The sequence below is a fragment of the Oncorhynchus clarkii genome, chromosome 29 (genome assembly GCF_045791955.1).
Source record: "Oncorhynchus clarkii lewisi isolate Uvic-CL-2024 chromosome 29, UVic_Ocla_1.0, whole genome shotgun sequence".
In the NCBI taxonomy this organism is placed as follows: Eukaryota; Metazoa; Chordata; class Actinopteri; order Salmoniformes; family Salmonidae; genus Oncorhynchus; species Oncorhynchus clarkii.
In genome coordinates this window covers 4,705,985-4,729,468 of record NC_092175.1, presented here as the reverse complement: position 1 = coordinate 4,729,468, position 23,484 = coordinate 4,705,985, and the positions used below count along the sequence as shown (strand labels likewise).

Here is a 23,484-nt window from a genome sequence, read left to right as displayed (position 1 = left end):
CTCTACTTTTAGGTTCAAACACTGTTTGGACCGACTAGACAGCATCCATTACATAGCATTGCTACAGTAGCCATTGACACGCTTGAACGCATGTCATTTAACCATTAAACGGTTAGTTGGCATACTCAGGGAAATCAGGGGAAGCTCATAATGACATCACCACTTGCATCATCTCTTGTCAAAGTACATAACATCGTCCTACCTACCAAAAACAAAAAACAAGTTTGAACCTCTGATTTAGCGTGCAGTATATACATGCACAGTAAAGGGAATTGTACCTTTATGGTGGGAGGGATGAGGGGAGGGATGAGGGGAGGGATGAGGGGAGGGATGAGGGGAGGGATGAGGGGAGGGATGAGGGGAGGGATGAGGGGGATTATAATATTTGACATTTTAAGTCATTTAGCAGACACGCTTATCCAGAGCAACACACAGGAGCAATTAGGGGGAAGTGCCTTGCTCAAGGGCACATTGACAGACTTTTCACTTAGTCAGCTTGGAGATTCCAACCAGAGACTTCTCGGTTACTGGCCCAATGCTCTTAACAGCTAGGCTACCTGCCGCCCATATTTTCCAAGCAGAAGGACGAGTGCAGACAGGTGCAGGCTAGTAAACTGGGGGAGTGGCAACACTCACTTTAGACGGGTGACCAACACAACTCTTTACACCTCTTCCACACCTACCCCTCCAGGTGGACGGGATCTCCCCCCTCTCTTCCCTCTCCTCCTAGCCTGATATCCTATCCTAAACTGGGGCTGCAGAAACCGGAGGGTTGGTAGACCATAGATTTGGTAAGACAGCACAAATAGACTTGGGAACAGTCTATTCTCCCACACTAAGGAATGGAGAGAGAGAGAGACAATAACCTAATCTGCTTGTTCACACGGTATGTACATTTACACTACTAAGGGTTATTGATGGCATAAGCCTCGATCTGTATGACTTAAATAAATAAATTGACTATGCGATGAGACGCCACCAGTCATGAAAATCTGACAACTTTGCAGTTCTCCTCGGAAAGGGAGTGGAACACTTCAACAAGATCGCAACATTCAACACGCTCTGGACAGCCTTTTTTTTTTTTTTTACATCCATCCTCTTCCATCGTCTCGGAGTGACAAACGTGTAGTCATTGAATGTTTGTTGTTTGGGGCCTGCAGCAAAAAAAGATTAGTACAAGTTCACCCGAGTTGTCAAGTAGCAATTAACACTGATGATGTCACGCCCCTCGGCACGCCTCCCTCTGCCTCTCGTCTGAGTGCAGGACACCATTAACGATATGACACACCTACTACAGTAGTACAGCAGCAATTTAGATTTTGATGTCACCAACCTACTGCAACTACCACAATAGCTTCGAAGACATGGTGTCACATAATGTATATTTTCTTACTAAAACATCTTAAGAGTTCAATAAAAAAACACCTTTTCTACTACACTATGATGATAATTGACCAATATGTCTTCCTGCACAGGTAATAGAATAAGGCGCGTTGCTACATTTTACAAAGTGCTCACAATAAGGCTTCTCTTCACCCAGGTGCAAATCAACCACCTCAGCTCCAGTGAGGGCCAGTGTACAGGGGTGTCAAACACAGACAACCTATAAGGGAAGAAAACATTCTTATAAAAAGAGGAAAAGGAGGAAGGAAAATACATCAAGGGCAACTCGGGAAACGGACTTGAATTGTGTGTATTCTGGTGGATTAAGCATTTTTTTTTGTAGAATTGCATGTTTTAATGTGCAAGACCAATTCCCCTCCGTCTTAATGTGCAATCTAGTTACAGTATCTGGAATCTCAAGTTGTCCAGAATTACGTTTATTAACTACATCAAGTGCATTGCCTTCCTTGTTCTTTTCACATTGAGGCACACCCATTAACCACACATACCCTATCCCGCAATGGAGGAATGTAGTAACTCATGAGAACGACCAGAGCTACGTGAGAACAATGGTACCAGACAGTTAAAGGAGCCAAGAGGTCCAGTACTGAAAGTGTTTGGGGAAAATGGTAATGTTTATGCAGCCTCCTCCTTAGACCTGAGTGTGTGTGTGTGAGTGTGAGTGTGTGTGTGTGTGTGTGTGTGTGTGTGTCGGAAAGTATTCAGACCGCTTTACTTTACTTTTTATTCCAAAATGGATTCAATTGTTTTTTTTCTCATATATACAGTGGGGCAAAAAAGTATTTAGTCAGCCACCAATTGTGCAAGTTCTCCCACTTAAAAAGATGAGAGAGGTCTGTAATTTTCATCAGAGAAAAAAAATCCAGAAAATCACATTGTAGGATTTTTTATGAATTTATTTGCAAATTATGGTGGAAAATAAGTATTTGGTCACCTACAAACAAGCAGGATTTCTGGCTCTCACAGACCTGTAACTTCTTCTTTAAGAGGCTCCTCTGTCCTCCACTCGTTACCTGTATTAATGGCACCTGTTTGTACTTGTTATCAGTATAAAAGACACCTGTCCACAACCTCAAACAGTCACACTCCAAACTCCACTATGGCCAAGACCAGAGAGCTGTCAAAGGACACCAGAAACAAAATTGTAGACCTGCACCAGGCTGGGAAGACTGAATCTGCAATAGGTAAGCAGCTTGGTTTGAAGAAATCAACTGTGGGAGCAATTATTAGGAAATGGAAGACATACAAGACCACTGATAATTTCCCTCGATCTGGGGCTCCACGCAAGATCTCACCCCGTGGGGTCAAAATGATCACAAGAACGGTGAGCAAAAATCCCAGAACCACACGGGGGGACCTAGTGAATGACCTGCAGAGAGCTGGGACCAAAGTAACAAAGCCTACCATCAGTAACACACTACGCCGCCAGGGACTCAAATCCTGCAGTGCCAGACATGTCCCCTTGCTTAAAGCCAGTACATGTCCAGGCCCGTCTGAAGTTTGCTAGAGAGCATTTCGATGATCCAAAAGAAGATTGGGAGAATGTCATATGGTCAGATGAAACCAAAATATAACTTTTTGGTAAAAACTCAACTCGTCGTGTTGGCAAAGAATGCTGAGTTGCATCCAAAGAACACCATACCTACTGTGAAGCATGGGGTGGAAACATCATGCTTTGGGGCTGTTTTTCTGCAAAGGGACCAGGACGACTGATCCGTGTAAAGGAAAGAATGAATGGCCATGTATCGTGAGATTTTGAGTGAAAACCTCCTTCCATCAGCAAGGGCATTGAAGATGAAACGTGGCTGGGTCTTTCAGCATGACAATGATCCCAAACACACCGCCCGGGCAACGAAGGAGTGGCTTCGTAAGAAGCATTTCATGGTCCTGGAGTGGCCTAGCCAGTCTCAAGATCTCAACCCCATAGAAATTCTTTGGAGGGAGTTGAAAGTCCGTGTTGCCCAGCAACAGCCCCAAAACGTCACTGCTCTAGAGGAGATCTGCATGGAGGAATGGGCCAAAATACCAGCAACAGTGTGTGAAAACCTTGTGAAGACTTACAGAAAACGTTTGACCTCTGTCATTGCCAACAAAGGGTATATAACAAAGTATTGAGATAAACTTTTGTTATTGACCAAATACTTATTTTCCACCATAATTTGCAAATAAATTAATAAAAAATCCTACAATGTGATTTTATGGATTTTTTCCCCCTCATTTTGTCTGTCATAGTTGAAGTGTACCAATGATGAAAATTACAGGCCTCTCTCATATTGTTAAGTGGGAGAACTTGCACAATTGGTGGCTGACTAAATACTTTTTTGCCCCACTGTACATCCAAAGTTGTGGCAGAATGGCTTAAGGACAACAAAGTTAACGCCATCACAAAGCACTGACCTCAATCATACAGAAAATGTGTGGGCAGAACTGAAAAAGTGTGTGCGAGCAAGGAGGCCTACAAACTTGACTCAGTTACACCAGCTCTGTCAGGAGGAATGGGTCAAAATTCACCCAAATTTGGCCCAAGTTAAACAATTCAAAGGCAATGCTACCAAATACTAATTGAGTGTATGTAAACTTCTAACCCACTGGGAATGTGCTGAAAGAAATAAAAGCTGAAATAAATCATTCTCTGTACTATTATGCTGACATTCCACATTCTTAAAATAAGTAGTGATCCTAAATGACCTAAGGATTAAATGTTAGAATTGTGAAAAAATGTGTTTAAATGTATTCTGACTTCAACTGTGTGTGTGTATATATAGTGTGTATTAGGTGCATGTGTGTGGGAAACCGTCAGTGGGAAGCAATAATATGTAAGTGTACTTCAGAAAGTATTCATACCCCTTCACTCATTCCACATTTTGTTGTGTTACAGCCTGAATTCAAAATTAAATTCAAAGTAAATAAAAAAAATCTCACATCTACACACAATACTCCATAATGACAAAGTGAAAACATGTTTTTAGAATTTTTTATTGAAATTTAAATACAGAAATATCTCATTTACAAAAGTATTCACACCCCTGAGTCAATAAATGTAAGAGTCCATGCAATTTATTATGTGACTTGTTAAGTAATGTGTTGTATTGTATTCCCCCCCCCCCCCCATTTTTTTAAATATTCAGGACAAAAAGTGAATTGGAAAATAAAAAAATGGAATCCATTTTAAATTCAAGCTGTAACACAACAAAATGTGAAAGTAGTGAAGGAGTGTGAATACTTTCTGAATGCACTGCATGTGTATGATTGAGTGTGCTTGTTTGTATGTGTGCTTACCTGTATATGTTTTGTTGTGGCAGAATCAGAATTCTTTAGGTAACATTGATAAATAAGATGTTTTATCAATTTTCACAAGTATGCTTATGCGGGAAAGTTACTTGGGCCCCAGAGAGGGGAGAGGTCAGGCTTGTCTTCTTATGGGAATGTGCCTGGAACTATTACATGTCCCCTCTGAGGTTGCTCTTCTCTTGATTTAGTGTATGAACTAAGAGGCTCACTGTCTCTGTGATCTTGTCCAGGAGGGGGTTTAATTTGAGATGGGAGTATCTAGAATTGACAATTGATATATGCCATTGGATAAGGGAATGGTTTGGTACTATGTTGTACCAAGAACGAGATAAGAACTTTGTTTAGGAGAGCAAACTGAACAATAATTTATAGCTAATGCTGTCTGGCTATGGGATACTCCTCTCTCAAGTAAAGTCTTCCTTTGTAATGTTCATAAGATCTGTTATTCGTCATGTGAGTTGAGAGGGGTGTGTCTTGGCTATAACTGATACTAAGAATTGTTTTGTAAGGACTCTCAGAGAATTCATTTATAGACACTGAATTGATCTGAGAGTCACAGGGCTATGGTGAAGCTCATATAATTAAAGATGGACTTTATGATATAACTCTGACTTGTGTGTGGTTTGCTCTCTCATTATTTGGTAATACAGGAAATAATCACGACAGTCTGTAAACACAACGTGTGTATTGGGTGCTTGTATGTGTGTGTGTGTGTGCTGTGACTCACCATTTCTCAGAGTGCCCTGGTCTCTGCCTCAATCTTCCTCTCTCCATGCAGGCTGTCTGTGTTGGTGGCCGGCACCGTCTGTCTCACTGCAATCTCAGGCCCTCCACTATAAATACCGAGGAGATACTGCCACGTCTCCTCTGAGATCTGACCATAGTCAGCCCCTAGGAGCACACACCAAGGCGTGTTAACATACACTACACTGAGTATATCAAACATTAGGAGCACCCCACAAGGATCATATGGTCATTTAGCTATTTGATATACAGTGCATTCGGGAAAGTATTCAGACCCCTTGACTTTTTCCAATTTGTTTTATGTTACAGCCTTACTCTAAAATGGATTAAAAAAAGAGTTGTATCCCCTCAATTTACACACAATACTCCATAACAACGAAGTGAAAACGGGTTTAGACATTTTTGCCAAAAAATAAATGTACAAATATATGAAATACCTTATTTACATAAATATTCAAAACCTTTGAGACTCGAAATTTAGCTCAGGTGCATCTAGATTCCACTGATCTTGCTTAAGATGTTTCTACAACTTGATTAGAGTCCACTTGTGGTAAATGCAACTGATTGGACATGATTTGGAAAGGCGCACACCTGTCTAAAAAGGTCCCACAGTTGACAGTGCATGTCAGAGCAGAAACCAAGCGATGAGATCAAAGGAATTGTCCGTAGAGCTCCGAGACAGGATTGTGTCGAGGAACAGATCTGGGTAATGGTACCAAAACATTTCTACAGCATTGAAAATCCAAGAACACAGTGGTCTCCGTCATTCTTAAATGGAAGAAGTTTGGAACCACCAAGACTCTTCCTAGAGCAGGCCGCCTGGCCAAACTAAGCAATCGGGGGAGAAGGGCCTTTGTCGGGGAGGTGACCAAGAACCCAGTGGTCACTTTGACAGAGCTCTAGAGTTCCTCTGTGGAGAGGGGAGAACCTTCCAGAAGGACAACCATCTCTGCAGCACTCCACCAATCAAGCCTTTATGGTAGAGTGGCCAGACGGAAGCCACTCCTCAGTGAAAGGCACATGACAGCCCACATTGAGTTTGCCAAAAGGACTCTGACCATGAGAAACAAGATTCTCTGGTCTGATGAAACCAAGATTGAACTCTTTGGCCTGAATGCCAAGGGTCACGTTTGGAGGAAACTTGGCACTATCACTACGGTGAAGCATGGTGGTGATGGCAGCATCAAGCTGTAGGGATGTTTTTCAGAGGCAGGGACTGGGAGACTAGTCAGGATCGAGGGAAAGATGAATGAAGCAAAGTACAGTGAGATCCTTGATGAAAACCTGCTCCAGATGGCTCAGGATCTCAGACTGGGTTCTCCTTCCAAAAAGAAAACAACACTAAGCACACAGCCAAGACAAAACAGGAGTGGCTTCGGAACAAGTCTCAATGTCCTTGAGTGGCCTAGCCAGAGCCCAGACTTGAACCTGATCGAAAAACTCTGGATAGACCTGAAAATAGCTGTGGCGCGACGTAACAACATGTGGAAAAAGGCAACATTAAGGACACCTCCCCCTTTCGCCCTCAGAACAGCCTCAGTTCATCGGGGCATGGCCTCTATAAGGTGTCAAAAGTATTCCACAGGGATGCTGCCCCATGCCGACTCCAGTGCTTCCCACAGTTGTGTTATGTTGGCAGGATGTCTTTTGGGTGGTGGACCATTCTTGATGCACACATTAAACTTTTTAGCGTAAAAAACCCAGCAACATTGCATTTCTTGACAAACCGGTGTGCCTGGCACCAACTACCATACCCTGTTTAAAGGCACTTAAATATTTTGTCGTGCCTACCATTCACCTCTGAATGGCACACACACAATCCATGTCTCAACCGTCTCAAGGCTTAAAAATCCTTCTTTATCCTGTCTCCTCCCATTCATCTTAACAAGTGACATCAATAAGAGATCATAGCTTTTGCCTGGATTCACCTGGTCAGTCTGTCAAGGAAAGAGTCGGTGTTCCTAATGTTTTGTACACTCTGTGTGTACAGACGTGTGCGCGCACACACACACACACGGTGTATTCCAATACACACAGGAGCGCAAGTACCCACAGACCGACCAACCAACCCACACAATGTGAATATGTATGAGAATACACTGCTTACCTTGCTTGAGCTGTACATGTCCCCCTTTCATGACACCAATCTTACTGTTGTCAATAGGACCAGGAGGCTCTGAGAAAACAATGACCAACATAAACAAACACCAACAAAAGCTTTAGTGTTGTTACTGAGGAACATTGCAGACTGTATTTATTCATCTGTAGCTCAGTTGGTAGAGCATGGCGCTTGTAATGCCAGGATAGTGGGTTGATTCCCGGGACAACCCATTTTAAAGTGTGTGCACGCATGACTAAGTCGCTTTGGACAAAAGCATCTGCTAAATAGCATATATTATTATTACATATCTGGTCTGCACAGAGGATACAATATGATAAGGATGGTGTACTGAGGTAATTCAGCTCTTAGCTTCTGTTGGTATTATAATGCCTGGTATCTATTCTCATAGAGTCCTACCATTGTCTTTGCCCTTGACAAAGCTCTCCCACTCTCTGAACCACTGCATACTGATACACAGGATGACTGTAGGAGCCTCCTCCGCTTGGAACTCTTTATTCAACTGGAGAGACCGAGAGAGGGCACAAACACACAGGGATTTTTCTACCATTGAAATCCTTTGGCGGGCCGCTTAATTAATCCTTGGGCGGGCCGCTTTTTTATGAAATGGAAAATGCTTTGTGTAAACTTAAACGGCTAAACAACATAACATATTTAGAAAATATTAATGGATCTATATATTTTTTTTTAGAATATAATCTTCGAGAACTAACAATCACCAAAATAAAAGCTAGACAGTCAGGGAGAATTGAAAACTCCAAAAACAATTAACTTATCTGTACAGATTTAGTTATTATGTTTGAGCAAAAGAACACAGCAATAGCCATGGAAAAATGCATAGAATTGCAGGAAATTAGCTTTAAAACTGCAACATTTTCTCTCAGCTCCATGGCAGAATGTGTACACTGAACCAAAATATAAAGGCAACATGTAAATTCTTGGTCCCATATTTCAAGAGCTGAAATAAAAGATCCCAGAAATGTTCTATAGGCACAAAAAACTTATTTCTCTCAAATAAGATTATATCCCTGTTAGTGAGCGTTTCTCCTTTGCCAAGATAATCCATCCACCTGACAGGTGTGGCATATCAAGAAGCTGATTAAACAGCATGATCATTACGCAGGTGAACCTTGCATTGCGGACAATAAAATGTGCAGTTTTGTCACACAACACAATGCCACAGATGTCTCAAGTTGAGGGAGCGTGCAATTAGCATGCTGACTGCACGAATGTCCACCAGAGCTGTTGCCAGAGAATTTAATGTTAATTTCTCTACCAATGTCATTTTAGAGAATTTGGCAGTACGTTCAACCGGCCTCACAACCACAGACCATGAGTAACCACGCCAGCCCAGGACCTCCACATCAAGCTTCTTCACCTGCTGGATTGTCTGAAACCAGCCACCAGGAAAGCTGATGAAACGGAGGAATATTTCTGTCTGTAATAAAGCCCTATTGTGAGGAAAAACTCATTCTGATTGGCTGAGCTGGCTCCCCAGTGGGTGGGCCTATGCCCTCCCTACCCCACCCATGGCTGCACCACTGCCCAGTCATGTGAAATCCCAAGAATACAGCCTAATACATTTATTTCAATTGACTGATTTCCTTATATGACCTGTAACTCAGTAAAAATTGTTGAAATTGTTGCATGTTGCGTTTATATTTTTGTTCAGTACAGAATTGCAGGAAATGTGCTTTAAAGCTGAAACAAAATGGAATTCAAAAATGTTTATACGCTGCAAGATGGGGGGGGCCTCTAAAATGTTCTCTCAAATTCAACCACACTGACCGTGCCATGCCAACCACTTAAGCCCCTTTTTGATGCAGAAAAAACAGACACACAACACCTCTTACCCTGATAAAGGTGTCTATTTCCACCTTCCTGCGTTTGGCCAAAGCCTCTAACTCCACCTGGCAGATGGCACACACGTACAAGTGGTTCACTGCTGGACCTCCTCCAAAACTGGGAGACAGATATACAGTCTGTTAGAGAGACAGTCTGATGAAAAGACAGACAGACAGGTGGGCAGGAAGACAGTCGGACAGAAAAGACAGAATTTATAGACCATTGAACTCCTTCACCATGTCAGTCAGTCCGTCAGTCCGTCAGACAGAAAGGAAGATAAAAAGTTTGACAGCCAGCCAGACAGACTGAGGAGCGAGACTCATCTTACCTGTTGTACAGGTACTCCCACACGTTCTGGGGCAGGATCACCACCAGGTCGTCAATGTAGTGGTACTTATTGGGCGGGATCCCTGGACAAAACACAAGTAGGAGATTAGTTCAATTGGGGTTGAAAGTGGTTGTGCTTGGGATCTAAAGGTGGGGTTAGTGAGGACAGAAATAGAATACCTTGAACAGGAAAGGCCCTCAGACCAGATGGACAGAGTTTGCACTTTTGGGACTACTCAGTACTCTACTGCTTCCACTGCGCCAGGAAGCTCAATCAAGTGCAGCTTAAAGTACTACTTGAAGTGAAGCCCAGTTCTTATATGGATTGAGTGTGGTTGATGCTTAGAAAGGGTTGTGGTGGTAGGACCAGTACAGTACTGACCTCCGTGCTGGCAGAGGAAGGTGTGGTTGCTAATGGGCCCTGGCTCAGTGAAAGTGTTGAACTTGTTCAGCCACTCTCTGGAGATGTAGAACTGCAGCAGGCTTGGCTCCTTCATGCTAGCTAAATCCACCACCTTCTGCCTCTCCCTCACCGACTCCTCACTGCTCTTCCTGTGGACAAACAAACAAACACACACACACACACACACACACACACACACACACACACACACACACACACACACACACACGGATTACAGGCAACATCCGCACTGAGCTAAAGGGCAGAGCTGCCGCTTTCAAGGAGAGAGAATCTTATAAGAAATCCCGCTATGCCCTTCGACGAACCATCAAACTGGCAAAGCGTCAGTACAGGACTAAGATCGAATCGTACTACACAGGTTCTGACGCTCGTCGGATGTGGCAGGGCTTGCAAACCATTAGACTACAAAGGGAAGCACAGCCGCGAGCTACCCAGTGACACAAGCCTACCAGGCGAGCTTAATTACTTCTATGCTCACTTCGAGGCAAGTAACACTGAAACATGCATGAGAGCATCAGCTGTTCCGGACAACTGTGTGATCACCGTCTCCGTAGCCGATGTGAGTAAGACCTTTAAACAGATCAACATTCACAAGGCCGCAGGGCTAGATGGATTACCAGGACGTGTACTCTGAGCATGCGCTGACCAACTGGCAAGTGTCTTCACAGACATTTTCAATCTCTCCCTTTCTGAGTCTGTAATACCAAAGTGTTTCAAGCAGACCACCATATCCCTGTGCCCAAGAACACTAAGGTAACCTGCCTAAATGACTACCAACCCGTAGCACTCACGTGTGTAGCCATGAAGTGCATTGAAAGGCTGGTCATGACCCAAATCAACACCATCATTCCAGAAACCCTAGACCCACTCCAATGTGCATACCACCCCAACAGATCCACAGATGATGCAATTTCTATTGCACTCCACACTGCCCTTTCACACCTGGACAAAAGGAACGCATGTGAGAATGCTGTTCATTGACTACAGCTCAGCGTTCAACACCATAGTGAGCTCAAAGCTCATCACTAAGGTTAGGACCCTGGGACTAAACACCTTCCTCTGCAACTGGATCCTGGACTTCCTGACGGGCCGCCCCAGATAGTAAGGGTAGGTAACAACACATCCGCCACACTGATCCTAAACATGGGGTCCCCTCAGTGGTGTGTTCTCAGTCCCCTCCTGTACTCCCTGTTCACTCATGACTGCATGGCCAGGTACGACTCCAACACCATCATTAAGTTTGCTGACAGCACAACAGTGGTAGGCATGATCACCGACAACGATGAGACAGCCTATAGGGAGGTGGTCAGAGACCTGGCCGTGTGGGGCCAGGACAACAACATCTCTCTCAACGTGATCAAAACAAAGGATTTGATTGTGGACTACAGGAAATGGAGGACCGAGCATGTCCCCCATTCCCATCGGCAGGGCTGTAGTGGAGCAGGTTGAGAGCTTCAAGTTCCTTGGTGTCCACAACAAACTAACATGGTCCAAGCATGCCAAGACAGATATGAAGAGGGCACTACAAAACCTATTCCCCTCCAGGAGAAAAATATTTGCCATGGATCCTCAGATCCTCAAAAAGTTCTACAGCTGCACCATCAAGAGCATCCTGACTGGTTCCATCACCGCCTGGTATGGCAACTGCTCGGCCTCTGACCGCAAGGCACAACAGAGGGTAGTGCGTACGGGTAGTACGTACGGCCCAGTACATCACTGGGGCCAAGCTTCCTGCCATCCAGGATCTCTCTTGTCAAAGTCTAGGTACAAAAGGCTTCTCAACAGCTTCTACCCCGAAGCCAAAAGACTCCTGAACAGCTAATGGCTACCCAGACTACTTGCAATGCTCCCCCCTTTATGCTGCTGCTACTCTCTGTTTATTATCTATGCATACTCACTTTAATAACTCTACCGACAGTGGTTCCTCCTTTAAAAGTTGCGTCATACTGCGCCACACCTTGCTGCGGCACATCATTCTGTGGCACACCATTTCATTCTCAGACATTTTTTCAGCTACTGCAAGTTATTGCTAGTTTGATATCGCATCTTTGAGAAGCATTAGATATTACATTACCAGAGAATTTAAAATATTTTTTTGTAATAACATAGTTTATTGGATTGATTTTAAGAAATGTGGCTTAATTAATTTGATTCGAGTTTCTATTCAGAGAAAAAAAAAAAACTCAGGGATTCCGTCAGGATGGAATGGAAAATATGGCGATTGTTCAACGTGACAGTCGGGAGGGAGTAGGCTTGGAGGATTCTAAATGATTTACCTTTCAAGAGACAACTTTGTTCCAATATTTCTGTAAATCAGTGATATTTATTCCCATAGTAATTCATTAAGGATCCATAACTAAATCAACATCTGCATTTTGAAAGAGTCCCATGTTAACTACAGTATGTATGTATTGTAGACTGCACAGTAGCCTAATAAACAAATGAACACATTTCATTAATACAATTATTTAAAAAAATCATTGCTTGCTTCTAACTTCAACATGCTCTTTAAATTAATAAGACCTACACCATTTTTAACATATGTAATGATGTAACTCTCCGCCAATAATTACGTTTCGAGGATTGGAGGACTATACAGTGCCTTGCGAAAGTATTCGGCCCCCTTGAAATTTGCGACCTTTTGCCACATTTCAGGCTTCAAACATAAAGATATAAAACTGTATTTTTTTGTGAAGAATCAACAACAAGTGGGACACAATCATGAAGTGGAACGACATTTATTGGATATTTCAAACTTTTTTAACAAATCAAAAACTGAAAAATTGGGCGTGCTAAATTATTCAGCCCCCTTAAGTTAATACTTTGTAGCGCCACCTTTTGCTGCGATTACAGCTGTAAGTCGCTTGGGGTATGTCTCTATCCGTTTTGCACATCGAGAGACTGAAATTTTTTCCCATTCCTCCTTGCAAAACAGCTCGAGCTCAGTGAGGTTGGATGGAGAGCATTTGTGAACAGCAGTTTTCAGTTCTTTCCACAGATTCTCGATTGGATTCAGGTCTGGACTTTGACTTGGCCATTCTAACACCTGGATATGTTTATTTTTGAACCATTCCATTGTAGATTTTGCTTTATGTTTTGGATCATTGTCTTGTTGGAAGACAAATCTCCGTCCCAGTCTCAGGTCTTTTGCAGACTCCATCAGGTTTTCTTCCAGAATGGTCCTGTATTTGGCTCCATCCATCTTCCCATCAATTTTAACCATCTTCCCTGTCCCTGCTGAAGAAAAGCAGGCCCAAACCATGATGCTGCCACCAACATGTTTGACAGTGGGGATGGTGTGTTCAGGGTGATGAGCTGTGTTGCTTTTACGCCAAACATAACGTTTTGCATTGTTGCCAAAAAGTTCAATTTTGGTTTCATCTGACCAGAGCACCTTCTTCCACATGTTTGGTGTGTCTCCCAGGTGGCTTGTGGCAAACTTTAAACGACACTTTTTATGGATATCTTTAAGAAATGGCTTTCTTCTTGCCACTCTTCCATAAAGGCCAGATTTGTGCAATATACGACTGATTGTTGTCCTATGGACAGAGTCTCCCACCTCAGCTGTAGATCTCTGCAGTTCATCCAGAGTGATCATGGGCCTCTTGGCTGCATCTCTGATCAGTCTTCTCCTTGTATGAGCTGAAAGTTTAGAGGGACGGCCAGGTCTTGGTAGATTTGCAGTGGTCTGATACTCCTTCCATTTCAATATTATCGCTTGCACAGTGCTCCTTGGGATGTTTAAAGCTTGGGAAATCTTTTTGTATCCAAATCCGGCTTTAAACTTCTTCACAACAGTATCTCGGACTTGCCTGGTGTGTTCCTTGTTCTTCATGATGCTCTCTGCGCTTTTAACGGACCTCTGAGACTATCACAGTGCAGGTGCATTTATACGGAGACTTGATTACACACAGGTGGATTGTATTTATCATCATTAGTCATTTAGGTCAACATTGGATCATTCAGAGATCCTCACTGAACTTCTGGAGAGAGTTTGCTGCACTGAAAGTAAAGGGGCTGAATAATTTTGCACGCCCCATTTTTCAGTTTTTGAATTGTTAAAAAAGTTGGAAATATCCAATAAATGTCGTTCCACTTCATGATTGTGTCCCACTTGTTGTTGATTCTTCACAAAAAAATACAGGTTTATATCTTTATGTTTGAAGCCTGAAATGTGGCAAAAGGTCGCAAAGTTCAAGGGGGCCGAATACTTTCGCAAGGCACTGTATATTCATATTTAAGGGGCATTTTCCATTAGGATCTGTGGGAATATCTAATGGGCTTTTATATATAATTCTAAATTAATGAATAATAATAATCGCTTTGTTTAAAAAGTAACACCATTTTGGAGATTCTTGAACAAGGGATGAGACACTCACTAATTTGTAAATAAAGCCAGTTATTTAGAATGATTTAATTCTGGAGACACCTAACTTGATTATTTAGCAGACATCACTTGCTTATATACAGTCAAAACATATCTTAAAAATATCATGGAATATTAGAAAATGTTTGTTTCTCCATGCTTGTCTCAGAGCAGCGCGAAACAGTGCTGAAATAGACGGCCACAGCGGGAGGGTATGTATTCTGTGCCCACTCGTGGTATCTCTCTTTCGGTTACACATCCTTGGAATAGCAGAACAGCATAACGGCCCGGGCGGCCCTTGCTGTGCCTGGTGAGCAGTTGGTCAAGTTCTGTTGTCAGAAGAGGAATGGAAATGTCAGGGTGAAACGAAAAGCTGACAAACCCGCCACGTACTGTATGTTGACTCTGCCTGTAGGAGGTGGAGTTCCAGAGCTCACAGGTGTGCCTGGCATGGATTGTGATGCCATCTCGTTCCTTTTCAATGCGCGAGTGAGTCAATGACTATTCAAGCCGGTGACTCACTGATGAATGAAGATGATGAGCGATCGGCAAAGGCAAACTTTAATCTGCGGGCATCACGACTCGGTAAGAAATGTATGACACACACACACACACACACACACACACACACATATATATATATTTGATTCTCAGAACATTAACCTAGTGTGTTTGCTTGTTTTGTACTGTTCTGAAGTTTCGACCGAATGATTTGTCTGACAAACAAAGAACTTTGCGTCCTGCAGGCCCAGTCATGGATCAAAGCTGGCGAGACATTCAATAACGTCATCTTCACAGACTAATCAACCGTGGCCCTTGAGCAATTTGCTCAAAATTGCTACAGAAAAAAAGAAAGAAGATCAAGAAGATTAACGAAAGCATAAAGATGTTGATGAAGAAATGCTGTTTTGAGTTAGAAATGTAACACTCTAGAGTACTAAAGCATCGAATATATTGCAAGTTGAGGGATTTTCACAACAGTAGACAGGCTATAAAGAGTCTATTGTCCTGCTAATAAGAATCATTTGCATGATGGGCTACATTCTTTATTGTATTTTTTTTATTTTATTTGACCTTTATTTAACTAGGCAAGTCAGTTAAGAACAAATTCTTATTTTCAATGACGGCCTAGGAACAGTGGGTTAACTGCCTGTTCAGGGGCAGAACGACAGATTTGTCAGCTCGGGGATTTGAACTTGCAACCTTTCGGTTACTAGTCCAAAACTCTAACCACTAGGCTACCCTTGACTGAATATTGTAACCACAATGTCACACATAATTTGTATTACCTTTCCAATTACTTTTAGAGCTTTGGAATTACAAATGTGCTCTTTCTTTTTAGTTACATTGTTTTAGTTCGAACGTGCAGACTTTATTTTCTTTAAATTATTGTTTTATGTAGGATGCTACATTTTTGACCAGTTGCAATTGTAAGTAGGCCTAAAAAAATCCTACTTCTATTAGGCTGTTAAGCCTCATAGCCTACCTCAGCCAGTTACAGTGCCTTGCGAAAGTATTCGGCCCCCTTGAACTTTGCGACCTTTTGCCACATTTCACAAATCAAAAACTGAAAAATTGGGCGTGCAAAATTATTCAGCCCCCTAAAGTTAATACTTTGTAGCGCCACCTTTTGCTGTGTTTACAGCTGAAAGTCGCTTGGGGTATGTCTCTATCAGATTTGCACATCGAGAGACTGAAATTTTTTCCCATTCCTCCTTGCAAAACAGCTCGAGCTCAGTGAGGTTGGATGGAGAGCATTTGTGAACAGCAGTTTTCAGTTCTTTCCACAGATTCTCGATTGGATTCAGGTCTGGACTTTGACTTGGCCATTCTAACACCTGGATATGTTTATTTTTTAACCATTCCATTGTAGATTTTGCTTTATGTTTTGGATCATTGTCTTGTTGGAAGACAAATCTCCGTCCCAGTCTCAGGTCTTTTGCAGACTCCATCAGGTTTTCTTCCAGAATGGTCCTGTATTTGGCTCCATCCATCTTCCCATCAATTTTAACCATCTTCCCTGTCCCTGCTGAAGAAAAGATGCTGCCACCACCATGTTTGACAGTGGGGATGGTGGGTTCAGCTTTGTTGCTTTTACGCCAAACATAACGTTTTGCATTGTTGCCAAAAAGTTCAATTTTGGTTTCATCTGACCAGAGCACCTTCTTCCACATGTTTGGTGTGTCTCCCAGGTGGCTTGTGGCAAACTTTAAACGACACTTTTTATGGATATTTTTAAGAAATGGCTTTCTTCTTGCCACTCTTCCATAAAGGCCAGATTTATGCAATATACAACTGATTGTTGTCCTATGGACAGAGTCTCCCACCTCAGCTGTAGATCTCTGCAGTTCATCCAGAGTGATCATGGGCCTCTTGGCTGCATCTCTGATCAGTCTTCTCCTTGTATGAGTTGAAAGTTTAGAGGGACGGCCAGGTCTTGGTAGATTTGCAGTGGTCTGATACTCCTTCCATTTCAATATTATCACTTGCACAGTGCTCCTTGGGATGTTTAAAGCTTGGGAAATCTTTTTGTATCCAAATCCGGCTTTAAACTTCTTCACAACAGTATCTCGGACCTGCCTGGTGTGTTCCTTGTTCTTCATGATGCTCTCTGCGCTTTTAACGGACCTCTGAGACTATCACAGTGCAGGTGCATTTATACGGAGACTTGATTACACACAGGTGGATTGTATTTATCATCATCATCATTAGTCATTTAGGTCAACATTGGATCATTCAGAGATCCTCACTGAACTTCAGGAGAGAGTTTGCTGCACTGAAAGTAAAGGGGCTGAATAATTTTGCACGCCCAATTTTTCAGTTTTTGATTCGTCAAAAGGTCGCAAAGTTCAAGGGGGCCGAATACTTTCGCAAGGCACTGTAAGTTATTTTATATAGATCTAGGCTCCGAAGAAATAGACTCCAATTAAGCCCTCTTGTTGTTTGTAAAGTCAAATTCAAAATTGAAAAGGTACTCGCACATCTGAGCTATCTTTTTTTTGCAAGTGCATGGCAACAGCCGGATAAGATGAGGAAAAAGAAGAAGAAACCCGCACACTTGATCGTATCACTGATCTTTAATAAGCTTTACGTATCGGCCTCACGGCCTTCGTCACAGCTTTTGTGATAAAAATAAATAAATTGCAGCCTTGTGTAGACCTAGCCACACCCACATCCGTTCCACGCATCGAAAGGGGTTGGAGGCGAAGGAAAAACAAAGTGCTACCAATTATAACAATATGCATTTCATAAATATTCAAATAAAGTGGGTACATAAAACATATTAAACACGTCTGTAAAACCACAATGAGGACATCGACCTACCAAGCAGGTTTTCATAAATCTTTGGGTACAGTGTAAGAAAAACGTCAGAGTGATCTGAAATAGGGGCATAATTCATGTTCAAATTCACAACATAACGTAGGCATTTCATCATTAAGACCTTTAGGATATGTCTGGAGGGGGAAAATCCAAGAACATTCTGGCTGAGTTTCTTTTGTGGCTGGCAGTTGGCATGGACCAATTTCTCGCGTAAATAAAACATGTCAGTGTTTCTTGAACGCATCTCCCACTTTTCGTATATGTAGTTGTGAACATTACAGAGTGTTCTTTAGCTTTAGCTGGTCTTTTTGTAGCAGCTCATGTCGTGTTTTCCCCAATGCCAAATTAAGAGCTACATCCACACATTGTGACGAATAGCCTCTTCTTAGAAACATATTGCGTATCTCCGCTGCTTTTTCTACATAGTCCTGAAAATGATTTATTCCTAGTTGGGGAGGAGGGAGTTTCACACTTAGCTCGGGTATTAGACAATTCTTTAGAGAAGGTTGAATAGACTATTGTTCCACTAATAGCCCTCCAGCTATGCTTGTGAAAAACTAATAATACTTTTTCCCCTTTCCACATGTTAAAGATTGTGTTTTTAGCCACAATCGGCCCCAACCCCAATGAATACATTTGGGCACAGTCGATAGCGTGCTGGACGTCAGGCTAGAATGTTGAGGGTTCGAAACCCGCTCCCTGCTTGCTATAATGAATGAGTTTGATACACCTGGTATTGGATATGGCAGCGGAAAAAACGTGCTAAATAGGGATTTTTGTTAATTAACTTTATGATAAAAAAATATGCACAATCGGTTTGTGTCTACATTAACTAACAAATTCCTCTCAACTGTACATTTTTAGCTTGACTCGTTATGATGTTATAACTACATATATTTGCTTCCCGTAATGTTTTGTCAGCCATCTGTCACCAGGGATGGGTGGCCCACGTCAAATTCGTCATCGGAACCACTCGATATGATTGGTCATATAAAAACCTTGGGACCCAAATGCATAATGAGTGCTCTAACTCCCCCTTGTGGTGGTCTGGAGCAATGAAGCCGTGAAGCCGGGTACCTCTAAGTCCCGCGGTGCAAGCTCGCAACCTTTAAAGGAGGAACCACTGTACATGTACATATTACCACGACTAACCAGTGCCCCCGCACATTGACTCTGTACCGGTACCCCCTGTATATAGCCTCCACATTGACTCTGTACCGGTACCCCCTGTATATAGCCTCCACATTGACTCTGTACCGGTAGCCCCTGTATATAGCCTCCACATTGACTCTGTACCGGTACCCCCTGTATATAGCCTCCACATTGACTCTGTACCGGTACCCCCTGTATATAGCCTCCACATTGACTCTGTACCGGTACCCCCTGTATTTGGCCTCCACATTGACTCTGTACCGGTACCCCCTGTATATAGCCTCCACATTGACTCTGTACCGGTACCCCCTGTATATAACCTCCACATTGACTCTGTACCGGTAGCCCCTGTATATAGTCTCCACATTGACTCTGTACTGGTACCCCCTGTATATAGCCTCCACACTGACTCAGTACTGGTACCCTCTGTATATAGTCTCCACATTGACTCTGTACCGGTACCCCCTGTATATAGCCTCCACATTGACTCTGTACCGGTACCCCCTGTATATAGTCTCCACATTGACTCTGTACCGGTACCCCCTGTATATAGTCTCCACATTGACTCTGTACCGGTACCCCCTGTATATAGTCTCCACATTGACTCTGTACTGGTACCCCCTGTATATAGCCTCCACATTGACTCTGTACCGGTACCCCCTGTATATAGCCTCCACATTGACTCTGTACCGGTACCCCCTGTATATAGCCTCCACATTGACTCTGTACTGGTACCCCCTGTATATAGTCTCCACATTGACTCTGTATCGGTACCCCCTGTATATAGCCTCCACATTGACTCTGTACCGGTACCCCCTGTATATAGCCTCCACATTGACTCTGTACTGGTACCCCCTGTATATAGTCTCCACATTGACTCTGTACCGGTACCCCCTGTATATAGCCTCCACATTGACTCTGTACCGGTACACCCTGTATATAGCCTCCACATTGACTCTGTACCGGTATCCCCTGTATATAGCCTCCACATTGACTCTGTTCCGGTACACCCTGTATATAGCCTCCACATTGACTCTGTACCGGTACCCCCTGTATATAGCCTCCACATTGACTCTGTACCGGTACCCCCTGTATATAGCCTCCACATTGACTCTGGACCGGTATCCCCTGTATATAGCCTCCACATTGACTCTGTACCAGTATCCCCTGTATATAGCCTCCACATTGACTCTGTACCAGTACCCCCTGTATATAGCCTCCACATTGACTCTGTACCAGTATCCCCTGTATATAGCCTCCACATTGACTCTGTACCAGTATCCCCTGTATATAGCCTCCACATTGACTCTGGACCGGTATCCCCTGTATATAGCCTCCACATTGACTCTGTACCGGTACCCCCTGTATATAGCCTCCACATTGACTCTGTAACGGTACCCCCTGTATATAGCCTCCACATTGACTCTGTACCTGTACCCCCTGTATATAGCCTCCACATTGACTCTGTACCAGTATCCCCTGTATATAGCCTCCACATTGACTCTGTACCGGTATCCCCTGTATATAGCCTCCACATTGACTCTGGACCGGTATCCCCTGTATATAGCCTCCACATTGACTCTGTACTGGTACCCCCTGTATATAGCCTCCACATTGACTCTGTACCGGTACCCCCTGTATATAGCCTCCACATTGACTCTGTACCGGTACCCCCTGTATATAGCCTCCACATTGACTCTGTACCGGTACCCCCTGTATATAGCCTCCACATTGACTCTGTACCGGTACCCCCTGTATATAGCCTCCACATTGACTCTGTACCGGTACCACCTGTATATAGCCTCCACATTGACTCTGTACTGGTACCCCCTGTATATAGCCTCCACATTGACTCTGTACCGGTACCCCCTGTATATAGCCTCCACATTGACTCTGTACCGGTACACCCTGTATATAGCCTCCACATTGACTCTGTACCGGTACCCCCTGTATATAGCCTCCACATTGACTCTGTACCAGTACCCCCTGTATATAGCCTCCACATTGACTCTGGACCGGTATCCCCTGTATATAGCCTCCACATTGACTCTGTACCGGTACCCCCTGTATATAGCCTCCACATTGACTCTGTACCGGTACCCCCTGTATATAGTCTCCACATTGACTCTGTATCGGTACCCCTTGTATATAGCCTCGCTATTGTTATTTTACTGATGCTCTTTAATTTCTTATTTTTTAATTAACATGTATTTTTTCTTAACACTGCATTGTTGGTTAATTAGGGGCTTGTAAGTAAGCATTTCACTGTAAGGTCTACTACACCTGTTGTATTCGGTGCATGTGACAAATAAAATGTGATTTGATTACGCATGTTAGCTCAAAGATTGGCAGATGCCGATATTGATCTGGTATCCAAATGCATTGTATGCAACCGGCAATACACACGTATCCTTCTTGGACCGGTTCGTACCTAAAACATTCTCCATTCAGGCTGCAAAGGTGTCGATTTCCTCTAACTAGATCGAATAGCGAGAAGGCAGAAGAAAAAAAAACATGTGAAAGTATGTGTACTTTCTTTAAGAAACACCATTTTCCACCACCATGCTAGTGGCTAATGCTACTTCCTGATGTTGCGCCCTGTGTTCAGACAGGGGTAAACAACAGAATGCTGCAACCTGATTGGCTGAACGCGATACGCAACATTCGTGACTAGCATTCCTAGCCACTTTAGCATGGTGGTGGAATATGGTGTTTCATAAAGAAAGTATGCTTATTTTCCCTGTTGTTTTACCACCTTCTCCCCATTCAATCTAGTTGAGGAAATCGACCACTTCTAGGTATGAACCAGTCCACGGGGGATAGGAGTGGATTGATGGCTGCATACAATGCATTTGTAAGGTAAGATGGAAAAGACTCAAATCGCCATCTGCCTGCGTGTATGCACAGACACAGGCCCACACACACACATGTGTGTATACACACACACACAAAATAAAAATACTCAATATTCAGTTCAACCAAATATTAAAACATTTAAAGTGTTCTAACATAATGAAGGTTGAAGTCTCACCTGTAGAAGAGCACATAGGCCTCAGCATTCTGCACCACCGTCTCATGGACCTCCGTTACATACTGGTCATCAAACTCGTACCACTGACCGTTAATCACGTTCTGACAGTACGCTATGTAGTGACCACCTAGGAGTGAGGGGAAGAGAGAGAGAGAGAGAAAATAGGAGGAGAAAGACAGAGGAAGAGAGAAGAGAGAGGCAGTGAAAAAGAGGTTGATTAATGGAATTGCAGAAATGTAGATAGTAAGCTATGAAGAAAACACCCGAAACACTAAGAATATGCTGCGGTGAATCACAACCAATATCAGCCAAACAAACATGTCAAAAATAGCTGGAGGGAGTCTTTAATGTTAGGTCATTCAGTCAAGGGTCACCCACTGCCTGCGGTGCCATGGTGACAGATAACGGACAGCAGGTCATAGGTGGTGATCTGGGAGGGGCTGTCCTTGGCCAGGAAAGGTCGGAGTTCGAGGCCCTCCAATGGGAAGGCCACGTGGCTGTTGATCTTGAAGGAGTACATCACCTCGTGGCGAAAACGTTTCAGGTGGATGCACAGGATCTGAACACAGAATTTTCATTATGAAGAATTTTCTTACAGGAAATATATATAAGGTGGTTCCATTTGATTTCAATCACTTTTTGACTGCACCCCTTTTGATTTAAATGAAACCATAGATATTTGCTCAGAAAGTTACTTTTTGGAATGGATAATAAATGTACTAAATGTACTAAAATTTAAATTTCTACTTTGGGAAAGTACCACAAAGATGGTTGGAGGTTTACACATCAGAGAATGTTGACTTGAGTGGGAATATCAGTTTTTTTTTAATTACACTGTCAATCTTCCATAGGAAACCTATTGAAACCATAGATATATAGATAATAGAATAGACACTCCCATTTCAAGAGCCACTGAACACGCCGATTGGCACGTGTGTTATTCTGTTGCTCATAAGAAAAACTAGACTTCAGTCTGGTAGGTGTGTTTTCTAACCGATTCCGCGTTTGGTTAAAGATGTTCATCCCCATGAGACACTGTAGACACGGAAGGCTATTTCACTTTCTCAAAATCCCCAGAATGAATTCCAGAACAAATTAATTACAGGTTTCTTGAGTTTACGTTTTGGACGAGGATGTGTTAGTTGCGCAATTTTACTTTAACTAGGGTGTTTGGTGCAGTATTTCTCCAGTAAAAAAAATGTGCAATGTGTTGTCTTATGTAAAAAATACAGAACTGCTGGGCAGGTCTGTCTCACTGTCTATGCTATTGGATCGAGAGCAATCACAGCAGCTGTTCACCCCATGTTAGTGGGCAAATGGACATTGTCAAATCAAAACTCAATCTTATTTTACCCATTGAGACGCACAGATGTTCCAAACTCCGTTTTAGACCAGACTGACTGTGACAAAAATGATTCTGTTTACACTTTGTAGTAAATTTTGACACTAGAATAACTGAT

At 42.9% G+C, this 23,484-nt stretch overlaps 1 protein-coding gene across 8 annotated transcripts in view; it reads right to left on the bottom strand.

Annotated features, from left to right (window-relative positions):
* Window positions 1–360: 360 nt before the first annotated feature.
* Window positions 361–23,484, bottom strand: part of LOC139388128 (ubiquitin carboxyl-terminal hydrolase 20-like) — a 39,332-nt gene continuing 16,208 nt past the window's right edge. For 6 of the 8 annotated variants that reach the window (XM_071134704.1, XM_071134703.1, XM_071134705.1 and 3 more), the window contains 9 exons: window positions 22,403–22,583; window positions 22,025–22,151; window positions 10,113–10,282; window positions 9,732–9,813; window positions 9,412–9,520; window positions 7,958–8,060; window positions 7,547–7,615; window positions 5,423–5,586; window positions 361–1,603 (listed from right to left, as the gene is read on the bottom strand). In XM_071134704.1, coding sequence (XP_070990805.1) covers window positions 5,429–5,586; window positions 7,547–7,615; window positions 7,958–8,060; window positions 9,412–9,520; window positions 9,732–9,813; window positions 10,113–10,282; window positions 22,025–22,151; window positions 22,403–22,583 — 999 coding nt within the window. In that variant the 3' untranslated portion in view covers window positions 361–1,603; window positions 5,423–5,428. Of the gene's footprint in view, window positions 1,604–5,422; window positions 5,587–7,546; window positions 7,616–7,957; window positions 8,061–9,411; window positions 9,521–9,731; window positions 9,814–9,910; window positions 10,015–10,112; window positions 10,283–22,024; window positions 22,152–22,402; window positions 22,584–23,484 lie in introns of those variants that run through there. The other 2 variants (XR_011629254.1, XR_011629255.1) reach the window with 2 other exon arrangements.